Consider the following 24,568-nt stretch of genomic DNA (forward strand, 5'->3'; position numbering starts at 1 on the left):
CAGCAGGTTAAAAATCCAGCATTGTGGAGTTCCCGTCGTGGCGCAGTGGTTAATGAATCCGACTAGGAACCATGATGTTGCGGGTTCGGTCCCTGCCCTTGCTCAGTGGGTTAACGATCCAGCATTGCGGTGAGCTGTGGTGTAGGTTGCAGACGTGGCTCAGATCCCGCGTTGCTGTGGCTCTGGCGTAGGCTGGTGGCTGCATCTCCGATTCGACCCCTAGCCTGGGAACCTCCATATGCCACGGGAGCGGCCCAATAAATAGCCAAAAAAAAAAAAAAAAAAAAGATCCAGCATTGTCACTGCTATGGCTCAGGTTCAATCCCTGGCCCAGGCCACTTCACACACTATAGGCATAGCCAAAAAAAAAAAAAAGAAAAAAGGAAAAGAAAAAAATTAGCTATTAAAAAATTCAGGGAGTTCCGGAGTTCCTATTATTGTTCAGTGGTTAACGAATCCGACTAGGAACAATGAGATTGTGGGTTCGATCCCTGGCCTTGCTCAGTGGGTTAAGGTTCTGGCGTTGCCGTGAGCTGTGGTGTAGGTTGCAGACGCGGCTCAGATCCCGCGTTGCTGTGGCTCTGGCGTAGGCTGGTGGCTACAGCTCTGATTAGACCCCTAGCCTGGGAACCTCCATATGCCACGTGAGCAGCCCAAGAAATGGCAAAAAGACAAAAAAAAAAAAAAAAAAAAATTTCAGGGAGTTCCCATCATGGCTCAGTAGTCATGAACCTGACTAGTATCCATGAGGATGCAGGTTCTATCCCTAGCCTCGCTCAGTGGGTAAAGGATCCGGCACTGCTGTGAGCTGTGGTGTAGGTCAGATATGCAGCTTGGATCTGATTTGGTTGTGGTGCAGGCTGATAGCTGCAGCTCTGATTAGACCCCCTAGCCTGGGAACTTCCTTATGCCACAGTGTGGCCTTAAAAAGACAAAAAACAAAAACCCCAAAAAACCAATAAGGCTATTGTAGCCTATTTTTAGGCCTAGAATCTCCACTGCTCCATCCTTCAGGAAGTCTAGCATAGCCCCTGCTCCATCTTAAAACACGCCCGGCCAGCACTTTCCACTTTTCTGTGCTCCCAGCTCAGCTCTGCTCTGAGGCAGGGCAGGTTAGGTGTTTGGCTTACATTTACTGCATTTTCAACAAGAGTTAGTGACTCTAGATATCTGGCCAGAAATACCCAATTTCTTTGAGTGAGGAATCCTTCAGTCAACAACCCCTAAGGTCAGCAAACAAGCTCAGACAGAAGCAAGCATGGCTAATCACAGATTCCCACCCCAAACACAAAGTGGTAGCAAACAGTGTTCTTCATTGATCTTTATTGAATGAGGGGCTCCTGGGCAAGCCAGTGGGATGGAGAGGAGGAAGTATAAAAGTACAAAACAGAAAGTGCAAGCACTGAGGAATGTGTGTTCAGGGTTGGGGGACCTTGGGAACATAGGATTGAGGACTGGCCACAGTCCTAAGGAATCTAGGCCAAGGGAATCTAGGCCTGAGGGGCCTGTGCAGGGCCCTTGGTTGGGGGTGGGAGTGGCTTGAATGGAGCCCAACCTTGGGCCTTGAAGTAGGAAACCAGTTGCGTGGGTACTTCTGCAAGTACAGTCTGCGCCAATGCCTCTCGAGGGGCCTGCCAGGAGAAGAGGGTCAAGTTCAGTGATGGCCTATAACAGCTTCCCAGGGTCAACAACATTTCATACCCAAGAAAGGATACAAAATCCAAAACCCAACGCTGTCCCAGGCTCAGATGAAAGGGTAAGTATCCCCACTCACAGCAAGGAGAGGTGGAAGACTAAACTCCCAGATCTGTTCTGCTCCCAGGCTTGTCTCTACTTACATTCTGAAAGCGGCGGTAGGGCACAAATTGCACTATGTCACGAGCAGCTGCCTCCCCGGAGCGTGTATGCAGGGGTCCGCCATCAGCGTCCAGTTGCTCCATGGCCTCGAAGTCAGCACCACCCACACCCACGATGATCACTGACATGGGCAGGTAGGAGGCTCGAACCACAGCCTCACGTGTGGCCTCCACATCTGTCACAGCACCATCAGTTAGCAGCAACAGCACGAAGTATTGCTAAAGGCAAGTCCATTCATATTACTGAGGAGGACCCTCTAAACCTCCCAGCCACACATTCTCCCACTGACAAGTCTCTTATTACATACTCCTCAAGGGAGCTAGTGACCACGTCCACCCCCCCACTACCTCCCATGACCCTCACCGAGGCACTCTTCTGATGAGCAGCCTGGGCTGCAAACCTGGCCACATGGTTGATGATGGGTGCAAAGTTGGTGGGACCATAGAGGCGAACTTGGGGTAGGGCCTGGCGGTAGGCATCCACAATGCCCTGGATGCCTACAGAAGAAAGGCAAAAAAAAAAAAAAAAAAAAAAAAAAAAAAAAAAAAAACAGTGTAAAATACAGGGACTCATGGGTTTGAGGCAGTCCTGACATTATCCTCTTCTGGCCAAAGAGATTTGGGAACTTGTTTCATTCAGTCACCCCTGTAACCCAAGGTTAACCTTATCCTACAGATGAGAAAATTAAGGCCAAAGAGAGGAAGGGCATGTGCCCTAAATCACAGCTTGAATTAAAACACAGATTTGGGGGTATCCCCCTGAACAAATATAAGAGAGTAGAGTATCAGATTATAACCCACTTAATAAAAAAATAAATTGCAACTCATTTGATAAAATAAGAATCTAGAGGGATATTAAATAAATAATGGGAGAGAAGGGAAAGCTCTTCCTTAATGTAGAAGGAAAAAGTACAGAATCATTTGATAATCAGAGATAATTGATTCAGGCAAGTATCATCAAGGGATGCAAAAACTAGAGGGAAAAATTGATGAGTGACTTGATATTTATACAGCCTCAAAGAATCCTCCCAAAAGGTACTTACTATTAACTTAAAAAAAAAAAAAAAAAAAAAGATCCACACACCTATGGTCAATTAATAAACTGCTGACAAAACAAGAATAGACAATGGAGAAAAGACAGTCTCTTTAAGTGGTACTGGGAAAGCTGGACAGCTGCTAATGATGTTAGAACACTCTCATACCATACACAAAAGTAAACTCAAAATGGCTTAAAGACTTAAATATAAGACATGATATCATAAAGCTCCAAGAGCAGAAAATGGGCAGAAGTTTCTGTTGAGGCCCAAACAAACCCAACTAGCATCTAGGAGGACACGGGTTCCATCCCTGGCCTCACTCAGTGGGTTAAGGATCCGTATTGCCATGAGCTGTGGTGTAGGTTGCAGGTGCGGCTCAGATCCTGCACTGCCATGGCTGTGGTGTAGGCTGGTAACTACAGATATGATTCCACTCCTAGCCTGGGAACTTCCACTTGCTGCAGGTGCGGCCCTAAAAAGCAAAAAAAAAAAGAAAAAAGGAAATATCTCTGGGAGTTCCCATCATGGCTCAACGGAAACGAATCTGACTGGCATCCATGAGAATGCAGGTTCAATCCCTGGCCTTGCTCAGTGGGTTAAGGATCCGGCGTTGCCATGAGCTGTGGTACAGGTTGAAGACGCAACTCGAATCTGGTGTTGCTGTGGTGTAGGCCGGCTGCTACAACTCTGACTCAACCCCTGGCCTGGGAACCTCTGCATGCCGTGGGTGCAGCCCTAAAAAGATAGGAAAAAAAAATCTCTGACATAAATAGTAGCATTGTTTTCTTAGGTCAGTCTTCCAAGGCAATAAAAGCAAAAATAAGCAGATAGGACCTATAAGCTTTTGCATAGCAAAGGAAACCATAAGCAAAACAAAATGACAACCTATAGATTGGGAGAAAATATTTGCAAACGACAGGACCAACGAGGGCTTAATTTCTAAAACATGCAAACAGCCCACACAATGCAGTAATAACCCAATCGAAAAATGGACAGAAGAGCTGAAAAGACATTTCTCTAAAAGAAGACATACAGAGGGTCAATAGGCATGTGAAAAGATGCTCACCATTGCTAATTATTAGAGAAATGCAAATCAAAACTAAAATGACATATCACATCACACAAGTCAGAATGACCATCATTAAAAAAATCTAGAGGGAGTTCCCGTCATGGTGTGGCAGAAACAAATCCATCTAGGAACCATAAGGTTTCGGGATTGATCCCTGGCCTTGCTCAGTGGGTTAAGGATCCGGCGTTGCCGTGAGCTGTGGTGTAGGTCACAGACGCGGCTCAGATCCCGCACTGCTGTGGCTGCAGTGTAGGCCAGCGGCTACAGCTCCGATTGGACCCCTAGCCTGGGAACCTCTATATGCTGCAGGTGCAGTCCTAAAAGACAAAAGACAAAAAAAAAAAAAAAAAAAACAAAACAAAACAAAAAAAAAAACTACAAATAATAAACACTGGAGAGGGTGTGGAGAAAAAGGAACCCTCCCACAGTGTTAATGGGAATGTAAACTGGCAAAGCCACTATGGAAAACAACATGGAGGTTCCTTAAAAAACTAAAAAAAGAGTTGCTTTGTGATCCAGCAATCCTACTCCTGGGCATATATCCAGAGAAAACTCCAATATGAAAAGATACATGTAGGAGTTCCCATTGTGGTGCAGCAGAAAAAAATCCAACTAGGAACCATGAGGTTGCGAGTTTGATCCCTGCCCTCGCTCAGTGGGTTAAAGTTCTGGCGTTGCTGTGAGCTGTGGTGTAGGTTGTAGATGCGGCTAGGATCTGGTGTTGCTGTGGCTGTGGTGTAGGCTGGCCACCATAGCTGCAATTCGACCCCTAGCCTGGAAACCTCCATATGCCATGGGTGCAGCCCCCCTCCCAAAAAAGACACATGCACCATGCCATAGCAGCATTATTTACAACAGCCAAGACACAAACCACAGACAGACAAATGGATATAGAAGATATGGGGGAGTTCCCTTGTGACTCGGGGGTTAACAAACCCAACCAGGAACAATGAGGATGCAGGTTTGATCCCTGGCCCCACTCAGTTGCCATGAGCTGTGGTGTAGGTTGCAGACACGGCTCAGATCTCAAGTTGCTGTGGCTGTGACGTGGACCAGTGGCTTCAGCTCCAATTCGACCCCCTAGCCTGGGAACCTCCATATGCCGAGGGTATGGCCCAAAAAAGAAAAAGGAATAAAATAAAAAGTGAAAAAAGATGTGAAATATATACACATACACAATGTAGTATTACTCGGCCACATAAAAGAATGAAATAATGCCATTGGCAGCAACATGCAAGGGCCTAGAGATGATCATACTAAGTGAAGTAAGAAAGAAAAAGACAAATACCATAGGAAATCACTCATATGTGCAATCTAAAATATGATACAAATGAACTTATTTACAAAACAGAAAGAGATTCACAGATACAGAAAACATATTTATGGTTACCAAAAAGGAAAGGAGGTAGAAGAAGGCTAAGTTAGGAGTTTGGTATTAGCAGATAAAATCTCCTATACATGAAATGGATAAACAAAAGGGCCTACTGTATAGCACAGAGAACTAAACTCAATACTATATTCAATATCCTGAAATTGAAACAAATAATAAGTTATAATGGAAAAGAATTGGAAAAAAGTATATATACATACATGTATAAAGTATATATAAGCATATATTTATATATATAAATACTTTTCCTTTTTTTTTTGGCTTTTTATAGGGCCACAACTATGGTATATGAAAGTTCCCAGGCTAGGGGTCGAATTAGAGCTGCAGCTGCCAGCCACAGCCACTGTCACAGCAACACCAGATCTGAGCCTCGTCTGTGACCTACACCACGACTCACAGCAACACTGGATCCTTAACCCAATGAGCGGGGCCAGGGATCGAACCTGCATCCTCATGGATCATAGTCGGGTTTCTGCTGAGTCACAACGGGAACTCAATATATATATAAATACTGTCTGTACACAAGAAACTAACACAACATTGCAAATCAACCATACTTCAATATTTTTAAAATTTAAAAATTACATATAAAGAAAAAAACAAAAAAAACAGTACTTGTAGAGGAACCTGGAGGACTCCCTCAACCCAGTCATCAGTGATCCAAGTTAATAAGACTGGTAAGAGGATAAAATCAACATCATGTGCCTCCTGAATTGGTGCCTCTTGACATGGTGCTCCAAGAAGAATACACAGCGTTGCTTCTGTGGTATTCCCATCAAAAAGTATAATCTGGAGTTCCTGCCATGGCGCAGCAGAAGCAAGTCCAACTAGGAACCATGAGATAAAATATTCAAATTTAAGGAATCCAGATGAAAGAAAACAACAACCACCTGTGACCAAGGTCCTGACCCCTGATCTTCAATGATCTGAATCCGTATAACTATTCTTACAATTTTTTTTTTTTTTGTCTTTTTGTCTTTTCTAGGGCCACACCCAGAGCACATGGAGGTTCCCAGGCTAGAGGTCTAATTGGAGCTGTAGCCTCCGGCCTACGCCAGAGCCACAGCAATGCCAGATCCAAACTGCGTCTGCGACCTATACCACAGCTCACGGTAACGCCGGATCCTTAACCCACTGAGTGAGGCCAGGGATTGAACCCGCAACCTCATGGTTCCTAGTCAGATTCATTAACCATTGAGCCATGATGGGAACTCCCACAACTTTTCTCTAAATCCAAGCCCATGTCAAAATAACCCAGGTCAGATCAGTTAGGTCAAGTTTTCCATTTCAGCTTGTTGCTAGTGCGCAAGCTAGGGAGACACAAGAGCTTGGGGCAAAAAGTACCCAAAAAGAGTATTCAGGGAAGCACCAAGGCTTTCACTGATGCCCAGATAAGTCCCTGTGAGCTTCTAGCTAAGAAAATAATGATAATATAACAGCTATCATTTAGAGAGCACTCAGTATGTGTTAGGCTTATTGCTTAAAATTTACCTTCATACACAGCCTCTTAAATACTCAGTATCCTACAATATTTAACCTCATTATGAAGCCAAGGCACACAGAAGCTAAGCAACTGGATCCAAGTCACGTGACTAACAAGTGGCAGGATGAAAATTTGATTCCAGAGGCCTAGCTCTAAAATCCATTCCCCTGGACAGTGAAGCCAGGTATATATTCCCCCACCCCCATTTTCCCTTGCCTGTATAGGCTTGGCCCTCTAGAGGTGGACAGATATGCCTTACACTGGAGGATGGGGGTACTTACCTGCACAGTAGGGGTTACTGGGGTTGAAGTTCAAGGCAAATTCATGGGAGACCTAAGAGCAAGAGTGAAAATGAAGTTCCTTCCCCATCACCACTTTTGTGCTACGAAAAAGGGCATTATGGTATACACTAAGCATCTTATAGGAGCTATTTGTTACACACATGCCTGCAAGGATGCCTTCCTGCAACTCCTCATAAAGCTAAGTGCCAAGCAGCAAGTTTACCACATTCCCCAATATCAGGACCTGAAACTAAATACATGAGTAGGGGAGGGGAAGAGAAAACTCACCTGCCAGTCAGGGGGTACCTGAGCCCCAAATCCAAATGCTGGGAACAGCTTGTCCCTGTGGGAAGACAATGAGTCGGGGAAGAGGCAGTGAGAGGATTATGAGCACAGAGGCTGAAAGAGTGGAGGGGGGGCAAAAGACAAAGTTACTTACGAGTCATAGTCCTGAACCACGCTGCCCACACTCCACAGTGCTGTCAGGTACTCATTGACCCCTGTTGGGCTCAGGTAGTGCAGAGAATCAGGTGAGGAAGGATCTCCATTGGAGCCTGTGAAGTCCACACCCACCTGGGAGGAAGGGAGAGGGTGAGCTGCAGGACACCTTGAACCCCAGATCAGTTCTCTTGTCCATGATAAAGCAACTTACAGTGAAGTTGATTTGACAGCCTCCCATCACATAGTCCAGGAATGAATACTCTGTTTCTACCTGAAGATGAAACCAGGGTCAGAGCTGGGATGAAGGGGTTGGGACCATGGCACTTAGGAGTCAGACACTGGGACACATGAGCTACTGTCATACCTGACAAATCTTGACACGGACTATTCCAGAGTTCTTGTAGCTTTTCTTTTTCTGCTGTTTCTCAGGGTGGATGCATTCAAACTCAGCCTGATAAGGAAAGAATAAGTAGGATAGAAAACTTCCACAGCATCAGCCAGGACTGGAGCTGCCCTGTCCTCCCTGTTCTCCTGGGGCTGTGGCCCTCTCAGCCCACATCAACACCCCTGCACTCACCGGGACTGCCTGCAGTTGGGCCAAGGTAGTGTGGAAGGTACCAATGAGATCATGTGAACCATCGCTGTCATAATCCGAACATCGCACCTGGGAGGGAAGGTGTGTGTGTATATAAAGACCCGGAGGCAGGTGGCAGGTGAGAATAAATCCCTCCCCAGGCCCTCTGCCCCTGCTCAGTCCATTCAGGAGGCAAGCTCCTCACCTGGATGGGTGTACTGGGGTCTCCCCCACAGAAATGCTGAAAAGGAACAGAGAAGCGCTTCCAAGTAGGGTTCAGGTTGTTCTTGATGACCTGAATGTGGAGCACAAGGCCTCCAGTGAGCTCTGGGTTGGCACGTGGGGAGCTGCCATCCTTCCCTACCCATATGCACTCTCTCTCCATGAGTGACGAGCCCCTGGAGATTCTCTCTTACCCCACCACACCCAATCCCAGATCACCTCACACCTCTGATCTGTATGCCAGGTGCCATTTCCCATCACCCTGGCGGAAGAACTCCAAGAATGGATCTGATTTCCCCAGGAAGTCCTGTCAGTAACACAGAGATGCCAGTTGTAAGATGCAGGCAGAGACAACCACTATGAAAGACCATTATTCACCCCACCCAACACACAATCCCTGTCCACCTAATTCTTGAACCCCAGAGCTTGCTTCCACACACCTTCTTATCTAGGTTTCTGGCCTCCACCTCCATGGTCACTACTCGACTATCCTTCAACTCCTGAGCTGAGACCTAGATCAGGGAGGCAAGAAACTTTATCATCTCATGAATTCCTCATTGATATAAGCACCCCTACCCACCTGGTAGAAATCTTCCTTACCGTGATGGTCCCTCGCCCAGCAGGTTTTCCAGGCTTCAACATCAAGGGTAGAGTTAGTATCTGGCTGGATACAATCTGGGACAGGGCAGAGATGGACAGGATATCAAGATCTCAGGCAAAGTTAGGTCCTGGTTAACCTCCACATCCAAGTTCCAAGCAGGCTGGGTTATCCGACAGGGCTCTTACTTATATCTGTGTCTGGAGGATTCTAACCCCCTGGCCCTACATACCTGTCCTAGGGAACACTCAGCCCCTCCTAGGAAGTCATCATCCCCCAGCTCAGGCGTCTTATTGTCTATGTCATAGATACCAAATCGGAGTTTTTGAACCGTTTCAAAGTGGTACTCAAGCTGCAGAGTCTTGGAGAACTCAGGGCTCGAGCAGTTCCGTACTCGCTCTGTACGGCCAAGCTGTGGGCAGAAGCCAATAAGCATTACAGTCATGGACCCTCCACTCCAAAACAGCCCTAGCCTCCCACCACAACTCTCAACCAGTGGTCCTCTCACCTCAGCCCAGGTGCCCCCTCCTACATCCTGTAAAAGGACACAGAGTGGGTCAGACTTGGAGCCGATGTCCTTGTCAGTGAGGTGGTCACATGAAATGGACAGCTGAACCAAGGTCACGCAGTGGGCCATCTGAGGAAAAACGACCCGAATCAGACACTGAGGACCCTTTTCCACCCTTCCCTGATTATAGGTCCCAAATTGTAAAGCCGCCTGGCTTTACCGAGGCAGGATTGAGTTTGTGTCCACTCCCACTGACACCCAAGGAAAAGAAGGCTCTATAGCTTCCATACCCCTCCAGTCCCCTTGCGTAAGCTCAGCGGGATGGGACATGGTGGTTACAACCAACGCTGGTCCACGAGTATGATGGGAAAATGCAGAAAAAGCGTACTCGCCTCTATCAACAACTCTGACCTCAAATTAGTCCCCACCCCCAAATTGGTTCTAATCCCAATAATGCTCCCCAGACTTGGATCTCCAACCCTCAGAAACCAACGAACCTCACTCCGATGCCCTTATTAGCCCCAGATCAGGTCTTAATTCAAGTTCCAAACCCAGCAATGCCCCAAACACAACCATGACACAGATCCTGCTCCCCAAAGTCTCTTCCTCATAACGACATCCTGCTAACCATGGGGCCCTACATCTTGGGGTAGAGTTAGGATCTCCACACTGATTCTCCTAGCCTCTAATCAGCTGCTTATAGCCAAGTCCTCACAATGTACACTATCCAGTCCAAGCCATCATAATCTCTCACTGGACTTGTGGCACTGCCTTTTTTTTTTTTTTTTTTTGTCTTTTTGCCATTTCTTGGGCTGCTCTCGCAGTACACGGAGGTTCCCAAACTAGGGGTCTAATTGGAGCTGTAGCTGCTGGCCCACACCAGAGCCACAGCAACGCGGGATCTGAGCCGCACCTGAGACCTACACCACAGCTCACGGCAACGCCGGATTCTTAACCCACTGAGCAAGGCCAGGGATTGAACCCGAAACCTCATGGTTCCTAGTTGGATTCGTTAACCACTGAGCCACAACAGGAACTCCGGCACTGCCCTCTTTAATAGGTCTCCCTTATCCTATGCCATCCTCATCTCTACTCCCTTATCCTCACATTAACAGGCTATTCTCAACACAGAAACCAGAGTGATCCCATTAAAATGTGATTCAGGCCATTGTCATACCTCCCCCCAAACCCAATAATGATTTCCCATTGCTTGAAAAAAATTCAAACTCTACAATGGCCTACAAGGCCTTAAAAGATTGAGATCTCGATAACTTATCTCCTAACACCACTCTTGCTCATTCCATTCTGCCCACACAGGTCTGGTTGTCATTCTTCAAATAAGCCTGTTTCGACCTCAACACCTAGAATGCTAATGCTCTTCCTTCAGGTACCCCACACAGCTTGCTGTTCCCTCACACCCTCTAGGTCTCTATTCAAAATCATCTTCTCCATTTTTTTTTTTTTTTTTGTCTTTTCTAGGGCCGCTTCCCACGGCATATGGAGGTTCCCAGGCTAGGGGTCTAATCGGAGCTGTAGCCACCGGCCTACATCAGAGCCACAGCAATGCGGGATCCAAGCTGAGTCAGACCTACACCACAGCTCACAGCAATGCCGGATCCTTAACCCATTGAGCAAGGCCAGGGATTGAACCAAAAACCTCATGGTTCCTAGTCAGATTCGTTAACCACTGCGCCACGACGGGAACTCCTCATCTTCTCCTTTCCTGGCCACTCTAAAATTTCAACCCTACTACCACTTACATATCCCATACCCATGTCCTATTTTCTTCTCTTTACCATTTATCACTGTCTAATATTCAAACTAAATACACATGTTTTTCCCACTGGAATGTAAATTCCATGAGGGAAGGGATATTTGTTCTGTTCACTGTTCTATCTCAAGCATCTAGATAATAAATATTTGCTCAATGAAGTCCAAAGAGCCATCTTCAGCCTTCACCCCCAGCTCAGCCATCTCCAAACTCACTGTAAATCAAACAGCAACAAGATTCTCCGATTCATCCATTTCCTCTGCTAGAAACACTATCTTCTTACATGGATCACCATGACCCCTCCTCCTAAGTAACCGGAACCGTTATCCTCAGGCTCCTCCCTAACCCCCCTATGTTCCCCCTGACAGATACCACCTGCAGACCATCTGTACCAAGAGTGCATACAAGGTCAGATCTCTCACCCAGCTTCACTCAACAGTATTCCTGGTTTCCTGGCACTACACTCAAGGATGCCTCCAATCTCAACCTCCTATAAACCGACCTTCAGTCAGTCCTTACCCCAACCCAGCCCACAGTTAGTGCTGCTGCCAGCTTCATGCCTCATGTTCTCCATCCCAAATGCTGTTATCAACCCAAACTGGAATGATTCTTAAGAGTATTCCTTCACATACTGTCTCTCCATAGCACCTCAGCCTCTGCTTCAATGCATCCAATGATAGAAAACCCACCATTCTTATTATCCAGCCATCAAAAACCCTGCTTCATAAAGCCCTACCTAAGGAATTCCCACTGAGGATAATAGGATCGGTGGCGTCTCTGCAGTGCCAGGACACATGTTCAATCCCCAGCCTGGCACAGTGGGTTAAGGACCTGACATTGCCACATCTGCAGCATAGGTTTCAACTATGGCTCAGATCTGATTCCTGCTCCAGGAAATCCATATGCTTCTAGGCGGCCAAAAAACAAAAAAAGTCCCACACAAACCAACCCAAGTGTGTTGAATTGTCACTTCTACACGTTGTCTTATTTCTTCCCCAACCTAAAATTCTACAGGAAAACCTTACCCCATCTTCCTGAGAACCATCTGATCCCTGGAAGCAGTGAATCCCAAGCTAAAATCTAGAGAAACAGCCCCAGCTCTTTTGCATATTACCACTAGAATGTGGCGTTTAGACTTCTGACCAGCCTGATCATCACTTTGGAGGTTCCACAAGCATCCAGGGTACAACACATACTCCCAAGGGAGGGAGGGGGACAACAACTTCCCCCAAATCATAGTCTGACTCCATGCTTCTCACCTCACATACTCTCTCAGGCAGTGTTGCACAGTATGGAGACAAATGAAGACGCATTTCACTATTGCACAGAAGAATGAAAAACCTGAGGCAGCTTAAATATCTGTCAATTAGGTGGTGACTAAGTAAATTATGGTACATTCAAACAATGGAATGCCAAGTAGTAGGTAAATAAACAGGCAGAACTGTATTATACTGCTATTGTAAGAAAAAATAGTTACAAAAAATGGCAAAAAGTATATAACCCCATTTTAAACTTCAACTATATGTGTATATACAATCGGTTTAAATACATACACAAGATAAATATGCACATGTAAAAAAGAGAAGACACACCAAATAAATTCAACTTTCATGTATACCTCAGAGGAGTAGAATAAAGGTGAGAAATTTAATTCTATATACTTCTGTATTGTTGCTGTATTTTATACTGTTTATTTTGTATTTTTAAAAGGGACTCTAGCTTTTTGCCCCCAATCCACATCTCAAGTCCTCCTGATTATTCATTCTAAGCCCAAAGCCTCTACACCATCAGTTCAACTTCTACTTCACTTAGGGCTTCACTTTTCTTGCCTCCTCCCTAGTTTTTCCATCCTTATCAGTGCCTAGTCATTCTTAATTCCAGCTTCCAGAAAGTCTCTACTCTAACTAGCAACCATGTTTAGCTGCCCATGGCTCTTAGGTTTAAAGCCAAACTCCTAGCACAGCCACCTTAGGGCACAACTCCAGAATGAACATTTATAAAGAATTAAGTAACTATGTAATAGGATGACACTGTATCTGTAATTCAACCTTCAAAGCCCTTCTTAGACTCTTCTACCTCCTGTGATTCTACCACTCACTCAACTCGTCAAACAAACCTATTTTAGGTTCCTCAAACACACACATGCTAGTAATACCTGACTTTCCTACCCAGCAAATACCTTTTCATCCAAGATTATGCTATGACATTAATCCTTCATGAAATCCTGCCCATGTTTCCCAGGTAGGATTTATTCTCTCTCCTCTGGACAACTGCAATGGTTTCTTCACCAGTTTTTCACATAAGCACACGTGTATGTACGTATATACACAAACACACTGCTTGTCAGCCCAACAGAAACCAGCTCATACCATTTCTCTGATTAAAACTTTAGAATGGCTTTCCAAACACTCAAAATAAAATCCAAAGTTCTCTCCATGGTCTACAAGGCCCTGCAAGACCTGACTCATGCCTAAAATCTAGTTATGCAAGTATATTCCAGCTAGGTTTCATTTCTGATCCACATATACTCAATATCAATCTCATTCCCCATCTCAGGGCCTCTGCACTGTCTTCCCCATATATGCTCCAAAAAATAAGCTGCATTAGAGTAAGATCTATGTCTGGTTTGCCTTTCTCTATAGCTACAATACCTACAATAGTACCTACTCTATAGTAGGTACTCAGTAAATATTTAGTGACTTAATACTGAAACCACTACATTGGGATTTTCATTTCTGTCTACCCTCATAATCTGAGTTCCTTGGAACTAGGGCTAGGTATTATTTCTGTATCCCTAATACTAGTACTTAGTTGGTACTCATAAGCACTTGCTGAATAAATGTTAAATGTGCTTCTGCTCAACTCAAACCTTCATGCCTTTTCCATTTGAACTGATGCCCAGCAGTAATATGGAAGTTGTAGTCTTCTACGACTGAGCTTTAAAATTTAAGTGCAGGACTCAGAACTCAATGTTAAATGTCAATTTAAAAACTGACCCCCAAAATGATCTGATACTTCATATAGGAAAATACATGAACTGGAAATAAGCAAAGGCAGAAGTGATCAATGGCATTAGTCATCGGGGAAATGCAAACTAAAACCACAATGAGATACTATTACATACTTATCACATCAGCTAAAAGTAAAAAACCGACAACACCAAAGGTTGACAAGGAATTCTCATACCTTGTTAGTGAAAGAATTAAATGTACCACTATAATGGTCTGGCGGCTTATTAGAAAACCAAACATATACCTAGTCTGAGAGCACTTACACTCTAGATTTTTATCCAAAAGAAATAAAAACATTAAGTCCACAAAAAGATTTGTACATGAATGTTCATAGCGACTTTATTTATAATAGCCAAAAACCTGAAACAACCCAAATGTCCAGCAATGAGAATGGATAAACAAATCGTAATATGTATGTAGATGTAATAGAAAGCTACTAAGCAGAAAATAGAAACTAACTATTAATATCTATAACACAGATGAATGTGAAGCATAAAATGCATAATTATACTTAGAAAGTTTAGGAGAGGCAAAACTTTTGGTTTTGTCTTTTTAAGGCCACACCCTCAGCATATGGAGGTTCCCAAGCTACTGGTCAAATCAGAGCTATAGCTGCCAGCCTACACTACAGCCACAGCAACACCAGATCTGAGCCGTGTCTGCAACCTACACCACAGCTCATGGCAATGCCAGATCCTTAAGCCACTGAGTGAGGCCAGGGATCGAACCCGCATCCTCATAGATCCTAGTCAGATTTACTTCTGTTTAGCTACAGTGGGAATTCCAGGACAGGCAAATCTAATCTATGGTGAAAAAATTCAGAATAGTGGTTGTTCTTCCCCTGTCCCCCAGGGGATGGGCAGGTATTAAGTGAGAAGAGGCAGAAGAGAATTCTAGGGAAAACATAAAAGTTCTTTACCTAGATAGGAACATGTGTCACAGGTGAATCTGTCGTTTTCATCTAATATATACATCTTGCTGTATGTAAATCTTATCAGTCCTCCTGCCCCCAAACCCATCAACAAATATTGAACACAAGGTAAGGCACACTGAAATGTTTTTAAGTGAAGTGTGTTGAAGCTTTGCAACTTCTTTGAAATACATCAGAAATTAAAATGGTTTATTGAGGGAGTTCCCTGGTGGTCTAGTAAGTTAGGTTTCAGTGCTTTCACCACTGCCACACCAGTTCAATCCCTGATCTGGGAACTAAGAACCCACATCAGATTGCTGCAAGGTGCAGCCAAAAAGAGAAAGAAAGAAAAAGGTTTGTTAAACGGTGAAACAAATACAGAAAAATTTAAATTGTAGAATCTAAATGGTGGATATATGGGAATTCACTGAATAATTTTCTCAACATTTTTGTATGGTGAAAGTGTTCATAATAAAATATCCGGGCAAAATTTAAATGGAGGACTCCAGTTTATCCCTGATAAAGGCTTTATTGCGCAGTATAAGAGTATTAGCAGTACTTAAGTGTGGTGGTAAGATTACAGGCAACAACTGTAATCTTCCCCTCACTCTGTAACTTCTCAAAGAGCCCAGAGAGAGATGCTTTTGGTCTGGGGCAAACACATGCAGAGGGCCAGGAGTTCTTCCTGAGCTAGGCCCCAATTTCTGGCAGACTAGAGCATTCTTTTCTAGTCTGTTACCATTTCTAACACATTCTCCACAACTAGCCCTAGACTTTTTTTTTTTTTTTTGGTCCTTTTGGGGCAGCACCCATGTCAGATGGAAATTCCCAGGCCAGGGGTCGAATTGGAGGTGTAGCTGACAGCCCACACCACAGCCACCATAATGCAGGATCCGAGCTGTGTTTGTGACCCACACCATAGCTCACAGCAACACCAGATCCTTAACCCACTGAGTGAGGCCAGGGATCGAACCCGTGTCCTGGTGGATACTAGTTGGGTTCGTTATCGCTAAGCCACAACGGAAATTCTGGTCCTAGTCTATTTTCAGTTTCTTCTCAGCTCAGACTAAAACCCCAACCAGAGTGCTGTGGGCCCATGTGTTTCTCAGCATATGAGGCAGGATTCCATTCTGAAAAGTTAGAGCCTCCTGGATAAGTATGGGGGTTTTTTGTTTTTATTTTTCCCACAAATCTGAGTCTTTTACCTTCTCATTGGGATTAGGAACTCTTACAAGCAAATCTTTTTGGCCACACCTGCAGCATGTGGAAGTTCAGGGTCAGGGAATGAAACCGAGCCACAGCAGTAGCCCGCGTCACAGCGGTGACAATGCTGAATCCTTAACCCACTGTGCTACCAGAGAACTCCAGCAAATCTTTATAATATGTAATTTTTTAACTTTTGAGTCATATTCTCTTTAAATTATCTACTGCATGGGAGTATTAATCTCTCCCAAGTCTTGTTTATCTCCTTTAAAATCTACCTCTGGTTGGAAATCTTCTGTAATGAAAACTCTTAGTTCAGGAGTTTCCGTGACGCTTAGCGGGTTAAGGATCTGGCATTGTCATTGCTTACTGCAGTGGTGTGGGTTCTCTGGTCCAGGAACTTTTTCATGCTGTGGGTACCAAAAAATAAATAAAGCTCCTAGTCCATGTCACTTTTTTGTCCCTTTAACAGCTATATACTTTATACTAGACTCATTTACTTTTCATCTAGTGTCATTAATCTCATGGAATTTTTCAGCTTCCTTTATAGGACTGGAATTTAAAAAAAAATTACTAAAATAATCACATTTGAATGAGTCAATAAGAGAAGTCTTAGAAATTTTTTCATTTATTCTTGTCAGAGAGATCTGGCTAATACTTGCCAGGCCTTTGTGCATTCTCTTCCTTTTGTCTGGCTGTACCTTTAACAGGCTGAAGTTCCCAGGCAAGGGATCAAACTTGCACCACAGCAGTGACCACAGCTTGCACCCAAGCTGCTGCAGTAACACTGTATCCTGAACTTGCTGTACCACAAGGGAACACCTGAGTACTCTCTTCTGAATCAGCATGTCTTGCCTGGATGTCTGTTAATAGTTTTTCTTTTTTAGGGCTGCACCTGTGCCATATATACAAGCTTCCAGGCTAGGGGTCAAATCAGAGCAGCAGCTGCTGGACTACATCACAGCCACAGCAACTTGGGATCTAAGCCACATCTGCAACCTATACTGCAGCTTAACCCATGAGCAAGGCCAGAGATCAAACTAGAATCCTCACGGAGACTATGTCAGATTCTGAACCTGAGAGCCACAACAGGAACTCCTGTTAATAGTTTCTTAACCGTTCTCCCCCATATCTATCCTCAAGTCCCCTCTGATCTGTTTTCTATGTTTTTTGGGGTTTTGTTGGTTTTTTTTTTTTTTGTCTTTTTAGGGCCACAGCTACGGCATATGGAAGTTCCCAGGCTAGGGGCTGCATTTGGAGCTGCAGCTGCTGTCCTATACCATAGCCACAGCAATGCAGGATCTGAGCCACATCTGCAAACTACACCACAGTTCACGGCAACACCAGATACTTAACCCACTGAGCAAGGCCAGGGATGGAACTTGCATCCTCATGGATACTAGTCAGAGCCACAACGAATTTCCTGTTTTCCATATTAAAGTCAAGTATCAACCCAACAAAACCCAGGTTCTCAAACCTAGCAAAATGTGTATCTTATCTACTTGCTTATCTTTTTCCCCTTGAGACTATAAATTCAATAGGGGTGGGACCAGATCTGTCTTGTTTCCATTCCAGTGACTCACAACAGCAGGTGCTTTATAATGGCTAAATTAATGCTAAGAAAGGAGTGGTAATCCAAGGAGCCTCACAAATAACCCAGATCTAGCCCTGGCCTGCTGCTGGAGCCATCAAGGGAGAAGTAAGTCTTCCAGGAACATCCAGTACAAAAGACTACCTTGTTATCTCATCTCTGTATGCCCCCATAATCTGCACCTTTCCATATGGTGCTGGCTGGGAACTACAAATGGAAAAAACTGAATATACAGGTTTTGCTTTCAACTACTTGGAGTCTCACTCCCTTCACTTCCCCTTGTAGGTTGCTTTCCTCTGCTTACAATCCCTACTGCCAACCTTAGTGCTTTCCAAGCTTCATAAACTGACGGGCACTTTCCCCACCGTTCCTTAAAGAAGCTATACTCTCATTTTTATAACTTAAAAATTCACAAACTGTCAGAAATTAAAAAAGGAACTGAGTTATCAATAATCTTATCCAAGTTCTTCAGAGCAGAAAGGGAAGATGAAATTTAGCTAAAGAGATACATGGTTAAGTAAAATGAGGAGTAGAACTCAAACATCCTGACTGTCACTCAGTCTAAGACTTTGGACTGTAGTTATACCCTTCTCTACTGAAAGAACCTTCTCTTTTTATTTAATAGCAACTTGATATGGTGGGCAAGAGTATGGGTTCTGCAGTGAAGTGACCAGGCTTCAAGTACTGAAATTACTCCTTTCTAGCCACAATGAGGTATTACTACGAATTCACCAGAATATCTTATCTATGTAATTTGGGCAAAATATTTATTGTGTCTCAGGTTCCTCAAGTGTAAATGGGGGATTTACACGAGTCTGTATGCAAGGTGCTTAGTATAGAGTCTGATACTACTATTACCAATAAGTGTTACCATTATTATCCTTCAAGCCTAGTTTTCATGTGCTCTTTTCATGATCTTTCCAGCACTCAACACCCTCTAACTCTGTGCTACTATCCACACATCTGTACCCTGTTAGTTTCCAGCTTCTTACCTGTCAATGAAATAAGCTTCTTTAGAACAAACACTGCTTCAGTATCTCCTAACACAGAGCACAGACCTGAGCATATAATGGGAATTCAAATATCTGAGGATGCTTGCAGCAGCATGCTAAAGCAGACTTGTATGGATTGCATGAGAGAACTGTAAAGGAGTTTTGTAAGCAAGTGCCCTGGGTAAGTTTTAAACTACAGAAATTCGCAAATGCTAAAAATCCAGGCTTCCCTTCCCCCAGCTAGCCAGTTTACCAACATAAGACTGTTGATAGAGGATCCCATGTTCTGTCATTAGGAAGTAACTACTAATCCTTCATTTTCTTTGGCTTCCCCTGCCTCAGAGACTCTAACTCAGCTCTTTATAAATCCAAGAACCTATCTTTCCTCTGGGATATAGCTGGATCCACTTCAGTGCCAACTGAGCTGAAACTTATCAGTCCTTTCTTGCTCAGGAGTTACACTGCCTTTCTCCATTCCCAAAAGCCTAAAAAGGAAAGGCATAAGCCTTCAATCCCATTTCCAGGCTGTGAGGAGGAAGACAGCACCCATCTGGATGGCAGGATCACTCTCTCAACAAACCAAAGCCATGGTTTCACCCCATGCTTTTCACTTTCACGCCTACCATGGCATGGTGAAACAGCTCAAGTGCGGATCAAACCTTGAAAACAAATCAGGAAATTTTCCATAGGCTCCCAAAAGGCAGAACACCACCCACGGAGTACTCTCTTCCCGTAAGACTGAAAAGACAAACTATACCCATAACCACCATAACCATGTTCTTTTCTGCTCAAGGGAAATGAAGAAGATAGACAAGTATTTCTACCCTGCTTCTCTAACTTAGGGATTTCCCAAATTTAAATCAGCAGCCTCAGAGAGTCCTCTTGGGTCACAAACTGAACCAAATATGCAAATCCTTACTACAAAATTATACATTCTGTATTCATACATATGACTAAGGAGCTGCTAAAATTGTGCCGATAAGCTAAAACTTTAAGCAATAATTTGATTTAGATCCATATATTAAGAAGTCTGGCTACCATGCAGTATTTGGCCCAATTCTATAAAGCTAAAAATGTGCACGTTCACACAAAAAGTGAAAAGTGGGAAAACATGGTGTACTAAATGGTCACAGGGTTTACCATCCTGTTATATTCTGTGAAGATCGAAAAGTTTGGAAGCCACTGATCTGACTCCAATGTCCCCAAAAGACATCAAAAAATGGACAAATCCAACCTGAGTCTAACTCTCCAAAGGGACTCTAGCTTGAGAACAGAATAGATATGAGGAAGGAAGCAAACCATGAAGGAACATGTGGACTTCAAGCACGACAGAACTGTATCAGTGCAAAAGTTTTTCTTTCTTATGTCTCTGAACATGCTTACACAAAACCTCCACCTTCCTACTTCAAAGCAAGCATTTGGAGTACTGACACAGGCTGGAGCCCCTTCTCCATCAGGCTCAGGACCCATGACAGAAGAATGCTGACAGTGGCCTCCCATATCTATCCCCCCAGAAGTCAGGAAGATGCAGGAAACAGTTGAGGGAGGGGCTCTGCCTCTGCAGTCATGCAGGCAATGACTGAATGATCTCGTTCACCCCTTTCTAACAATGAGACCATGGGCAAGTTATTTTACTTCTCTTTGCCAGGATTTTCCCATCTATAAAGCAGAAATAATAGTAATGCCAACTTTACAGGATTATTGTGAGGATTAAATGAGGCCAACCATGGAAGTGCCCTGTCTGATCCAAATCATAAATGGATCCTTCTGTGGCATGATTATCTAAACTTGTTGGTTCACAAGACACCCAGGAGGAATGCCTGTGGCCTACCTGCTCCAGAGGACCTAACTGGCAGGAAAGGGACAGCCCCTCAAAAGGGAAATGAATACTTCTCCCCTTTTTCTCTCCTAATGAAATTCTCAAGATTAAATAAGTAACCGCTGCCACTTGAAAAAAGTAGTAAAGAAGCCAGCAAAATTCTGGTTTCTCTTTCAGGGGTTTAAGGTTCAAATTAACTACAGAAGTTTAAAACAGGATATGAGATTATCGAGCTTAACCCCATTTTGTTAATTAATTCCATTAATCCCACTGAAGACAGAGAAAGGAAATAGCTAGTCTGCAACACACAGTAATTTGGATGAACCACAACTTGATTCCTTGAGGATGTGATTTCCACCCATTTTACCAACGGCTCACACATTGTAATCCAGTTCAATCTGAAGTCCACTAGACCACTAAAAGAGCAGTGAGGGTCACATGGGCTCTTCCCATGACCTACATTAACCAACCTTGCACACAGATGAAAAATAGGTCTGCATCCATCACACATTCTGCCTATTTGTCTGCCAGGGCAGGAATGGAGGAACTGTAGTACTCCACATTTATAAGACTTTATCAAAGGAATAAATTTTAAATGACAAGTGCAAATACAGCAAATGAAGTAGAATTTGCTTCAGGAAAATGTGATTTATACCAAATTCTTGAAAGAACACTTACTGGGCAGCCGCTTCTGGCTTCATCCTGCCCTGCTGGAATATATATATACATAACTACTTTTTTTTTTTTTTTTTTGCACCCATGGCATGTGGAAGTTCTCTGGGCCAAGGACTGAACACTTACCACAGCAGCGACCCTTGCCACAGCAGTAACAATGCCAGATCCTTAACCTGCTGCACCACTGGGAAATACTGGAATCTACATACATATATTTTTTTGCCTTTTTTTGGGCTGCTCCCGCGGCATATGGAGGTTCCCAAGCTAGGGGTCAAATCGGAGCTGCAGCCACCAGCCTACACCAGAGCCACAGCAACGCAGGATCCCAGCAGCGTCTGTGACCCACACCACAGCTCACAGCAACGCTGGATCCTTAACCCACTGAGCAAGGCCAGGGACCAAACCCACAACCTCATGGTTCCCAGTCAGATTTGTTAACCACTGCGCCAAGACGGGAACTCCCTGGAATCTGTATTTTTTATTTATTTTTTTGTCTTTTTGCCTTTTCTAGGGCTGCTCCCACAGCATATGAAGATTCCCAGGCTAGGGGTCTAATTGGAGCCGTAGCCACTGGCCTACACCAGAGCAACGCGGGATCCGAGCCACGTCTGCAACCTACACCACAGCTCACGGCAGCGCCAGATCCTTAACCCACTGAGCAAGGCCAGGAATCGAACCCGCAACCCCATGGTTCCTACTCGGATTCGTTAACCACTGAGCCACGACGGGAACTCCTGGAATCTATATTTTTAATCAGTGTTCTCTATTGCCTGCAAGAGTGTCTAAGACAACAGTACTGGACTACTTTCCTTAGCATCTCCAGGGCAAGGGCATCGACAAAAACTTGTGTATCTCCACTGTGCAAGATCACCAATGGCACAAAAAGAGCTGAATGAATGAACAAAAGGAGCAGACCAGAGCCCTTGAAAAAGAAACCTACCTACTTCTGGTAACACAAATATCCCTCACAGGACTAAATGTACTTGTGATACATGGGAGATCTTAAGATGGGTTGCTCTTCAAAATTTGCATGTTAGAGGAGTTGAGAAATAAAAAAAAGGATTCCAATGAGGAAACTACATTAATGACCCACTGATCTGCCCACTTGCCACTGCGGATAGGGCAGATTCTACTTTTGTGGCTGTTTCTGTGCAGAATTAGTAATTTTACAATATAAAACGATTACCTAGTTAACCTCTGGTATGGCCCATAAAAAAAGGTAACTGAAGCAAGTTCTCCCAAAACACCTGCAAACACAACAGGAGGGGCAAAGATTAGGAGAAATACAACAAAGTCTGAATACCCAAAAGTAAAGAAAAGGCAGAAATAGGCAGAACTAAAAGAGAAACGACAGGAGATATATATTTTTTTTATATTATAAATGTGCGCTGTCCAAAAGGGACGCTCCTAACTACATGTGGCTATTGCGCACTTGAAATATAATTATTCAAAATCACAATATGCTGTAAAATACACACTGAATTATGAAAATTTAGTACAAAAAAGATAGCTCAATAATCTTGTGTATGCTGAAACTGTTAACACTTAAGATCTATTGAGTTAAATAAAATATATTAAATTTCACTTAACATTTTTAAAAGTGGCTACTAGAAATTTTTAAATGATATCAAGTGATTCTTATTTCTATTGGGCAGTGCTGCCTAATAAGATCTCCAAAGAGCAGACATGAAGGAGGAAATTTTCTCTTGCTTTGTGAATGCGGAGTTGTGTTGTTCAATACAGTAGCCATGAGCCACAAGTGGCTATTCAAGTTTAATTACCATATTAGTGCAGACTGGATAATATTCTGTTGTATAGTGCTGATCTAAAGGAACAAGAACCAACAGGTGAACACTGCACACAGAAAAGCTGTTTATTTCAGGTAGTTAGCTATGCATATAAGTGGTTAAACTGATGGGGAAATTCACTTAATTCTGGGTGTTTATGACTGTCTCATTAGAGCATTTGTTTATAAAAAGTGTTTTCTGACAGCTAGTCAAAAGGTTATTTAAAAGATTCTATCCCTCTGCTAGGCCAGGACACCCCTAGAACCAATCCTAGCCTGACTTCAAGATACACTGCTGTTATGGGACAACTTTTAAGAACTTTCAGGACAAGCACAATTTTAGAGACTGCCACTGGAATCCCTCACACAATTAGTCATTTCGTTGTACTAAATTAACATACCATTATCCCCAAGAACCTCGGTTAGAGATCACACCTCCTCTCAGCTTATACATAAGGCTTTCATTACACTTGCTTCTGTCTGACCATTTAGCAAGTGGCCAGGAATCCCTTTATCCTGTTCCAGTGGAACGTTGAATGTGCACTTACTTCCATCATTTAAGTCCACCAGCCAGAACTTCAAGAACAGGGACTTATTTTACTGCTATGGCTAAGCTATATATCCATGAGAAATTGTCTTAAAAGCTCGGAGGCAACAGATGTTTCCATTCCAACCTGTCAATTCAAGTCATAGAAGCAAGGGTAGAAAGCTGTGAGGTGAACTCACCCCCACACTCCCATCCCAATTAGGATAAGGCTAGAGACAGTAATGAGAGGGCTTCCAGCTAAGTAAAACTCATAGTCCTGGTTACCAGCAGGCTTACTTATAAGCAGGTAAAAGGTGAAAACAGGCAGCATCAAAACAGGGAATAAAACACCAAGGGACAAGCCTGTCTGAACATAGTACAGCTCACTATACTGTAATACTGGGATGTTGTATGCTTATTCAACATCTTTGATCTGTCCATATTGAATTATGTTCTCTTGCTGGTCATGGCTCTATATTCCCCAAATAGTCTCCTCCTCCCTCTCTCAATATGAAATGGCAAGCCATAAGTTAACTAGGAAAAATGACATGGTAAGTTACTGAAGTCCAAATGTCCAGAACAGCTGGGGTGCCAAATCCGATGCTCTGCTGGGCTATTCAACCACTTCTCTAAGGCTGGTGTTTGCTTAATTTCTATGACTTAATGATGAACATTTTCACTGGGAGGAGGTCCCTGGGACTCTTGTCAGAACTCAAGGACTATGTTATCATAATAAGCACTATGTTCCTGCCCTGAGTTTCAAGAGTACTACCCTTCTGCCCAGGGAGCTGGAATGTTTGCACCAGGTGGCTTTTTGCTCCTTCA

At 43.8% G+C, this 24,568-nt stretch overlaps 1 protein-coding gene across 1 annotated transcript in view; it reads right to left on the minus strand.

Moving 5' to 3' along the window:
- Positions 1–1,306: 1,306 nt before the first annotated feature.
- CPNE1 (copine 1) overlaps positions 1,307–24,568 on the minus strand; it is a 40,740-nt gene continuing 17,478 nt past the window's right edge. The window contains 15 exon segments of the mRNA NM_001143703.1: positions 1,307–1,631; positions 1,839–2,075; positions 2,221–2,354; positions 7,117–7,168; positions 7,405–7,459; positions 7,556–7,689; positions 7,769–7,828; positions 7,922–8,008; positions 8,135–8,221; positions 8,337–8,426; positions 8,580–8,660; positions 8,794–8,865; positions 8,954–9,028; positions 9,184–9,363; positions 9,460–9,588. Of these exon segments, the coding sequence (NP_001137175.1) occupies positions 1,491–1,631; positions 1,839–2,075; positions 2,221–2,354; positions 7,117–7,168; positions 7,405–7,459; positions 7,556–7,689; positions 7,769–7,828; positions 7,922–8,008; positions 8,135–8,221; positions 8,337–8,426; positions 8,580–8,660; positions 8,794–8,865; positions 8,954–9,028; positions 9,184–9,363; positions 9,460–9,588 (1,614 nt within the window). The 3' untranslated portion in view covers positions 1,307–1,490.

Source organism: Sus scrofa, chromosome 17 (genome assembly GCF_054392235.1).
Source record: "Sus scrofa isolate SSC_HxYL_T2T_F1_AM1 chromosome 17, Sscrofa_HxYL_maternal_Yorkshire_Landrace_v2.0, whole genome shotgun sequence".
In the NCBI taxonomy this organism is placed as follows: domain Eukaryota; kingdom Metazoa; phylum Chordata; class Mammalia; order Artiodactyla; family Suidae; genus Sus; species Sus scrofa.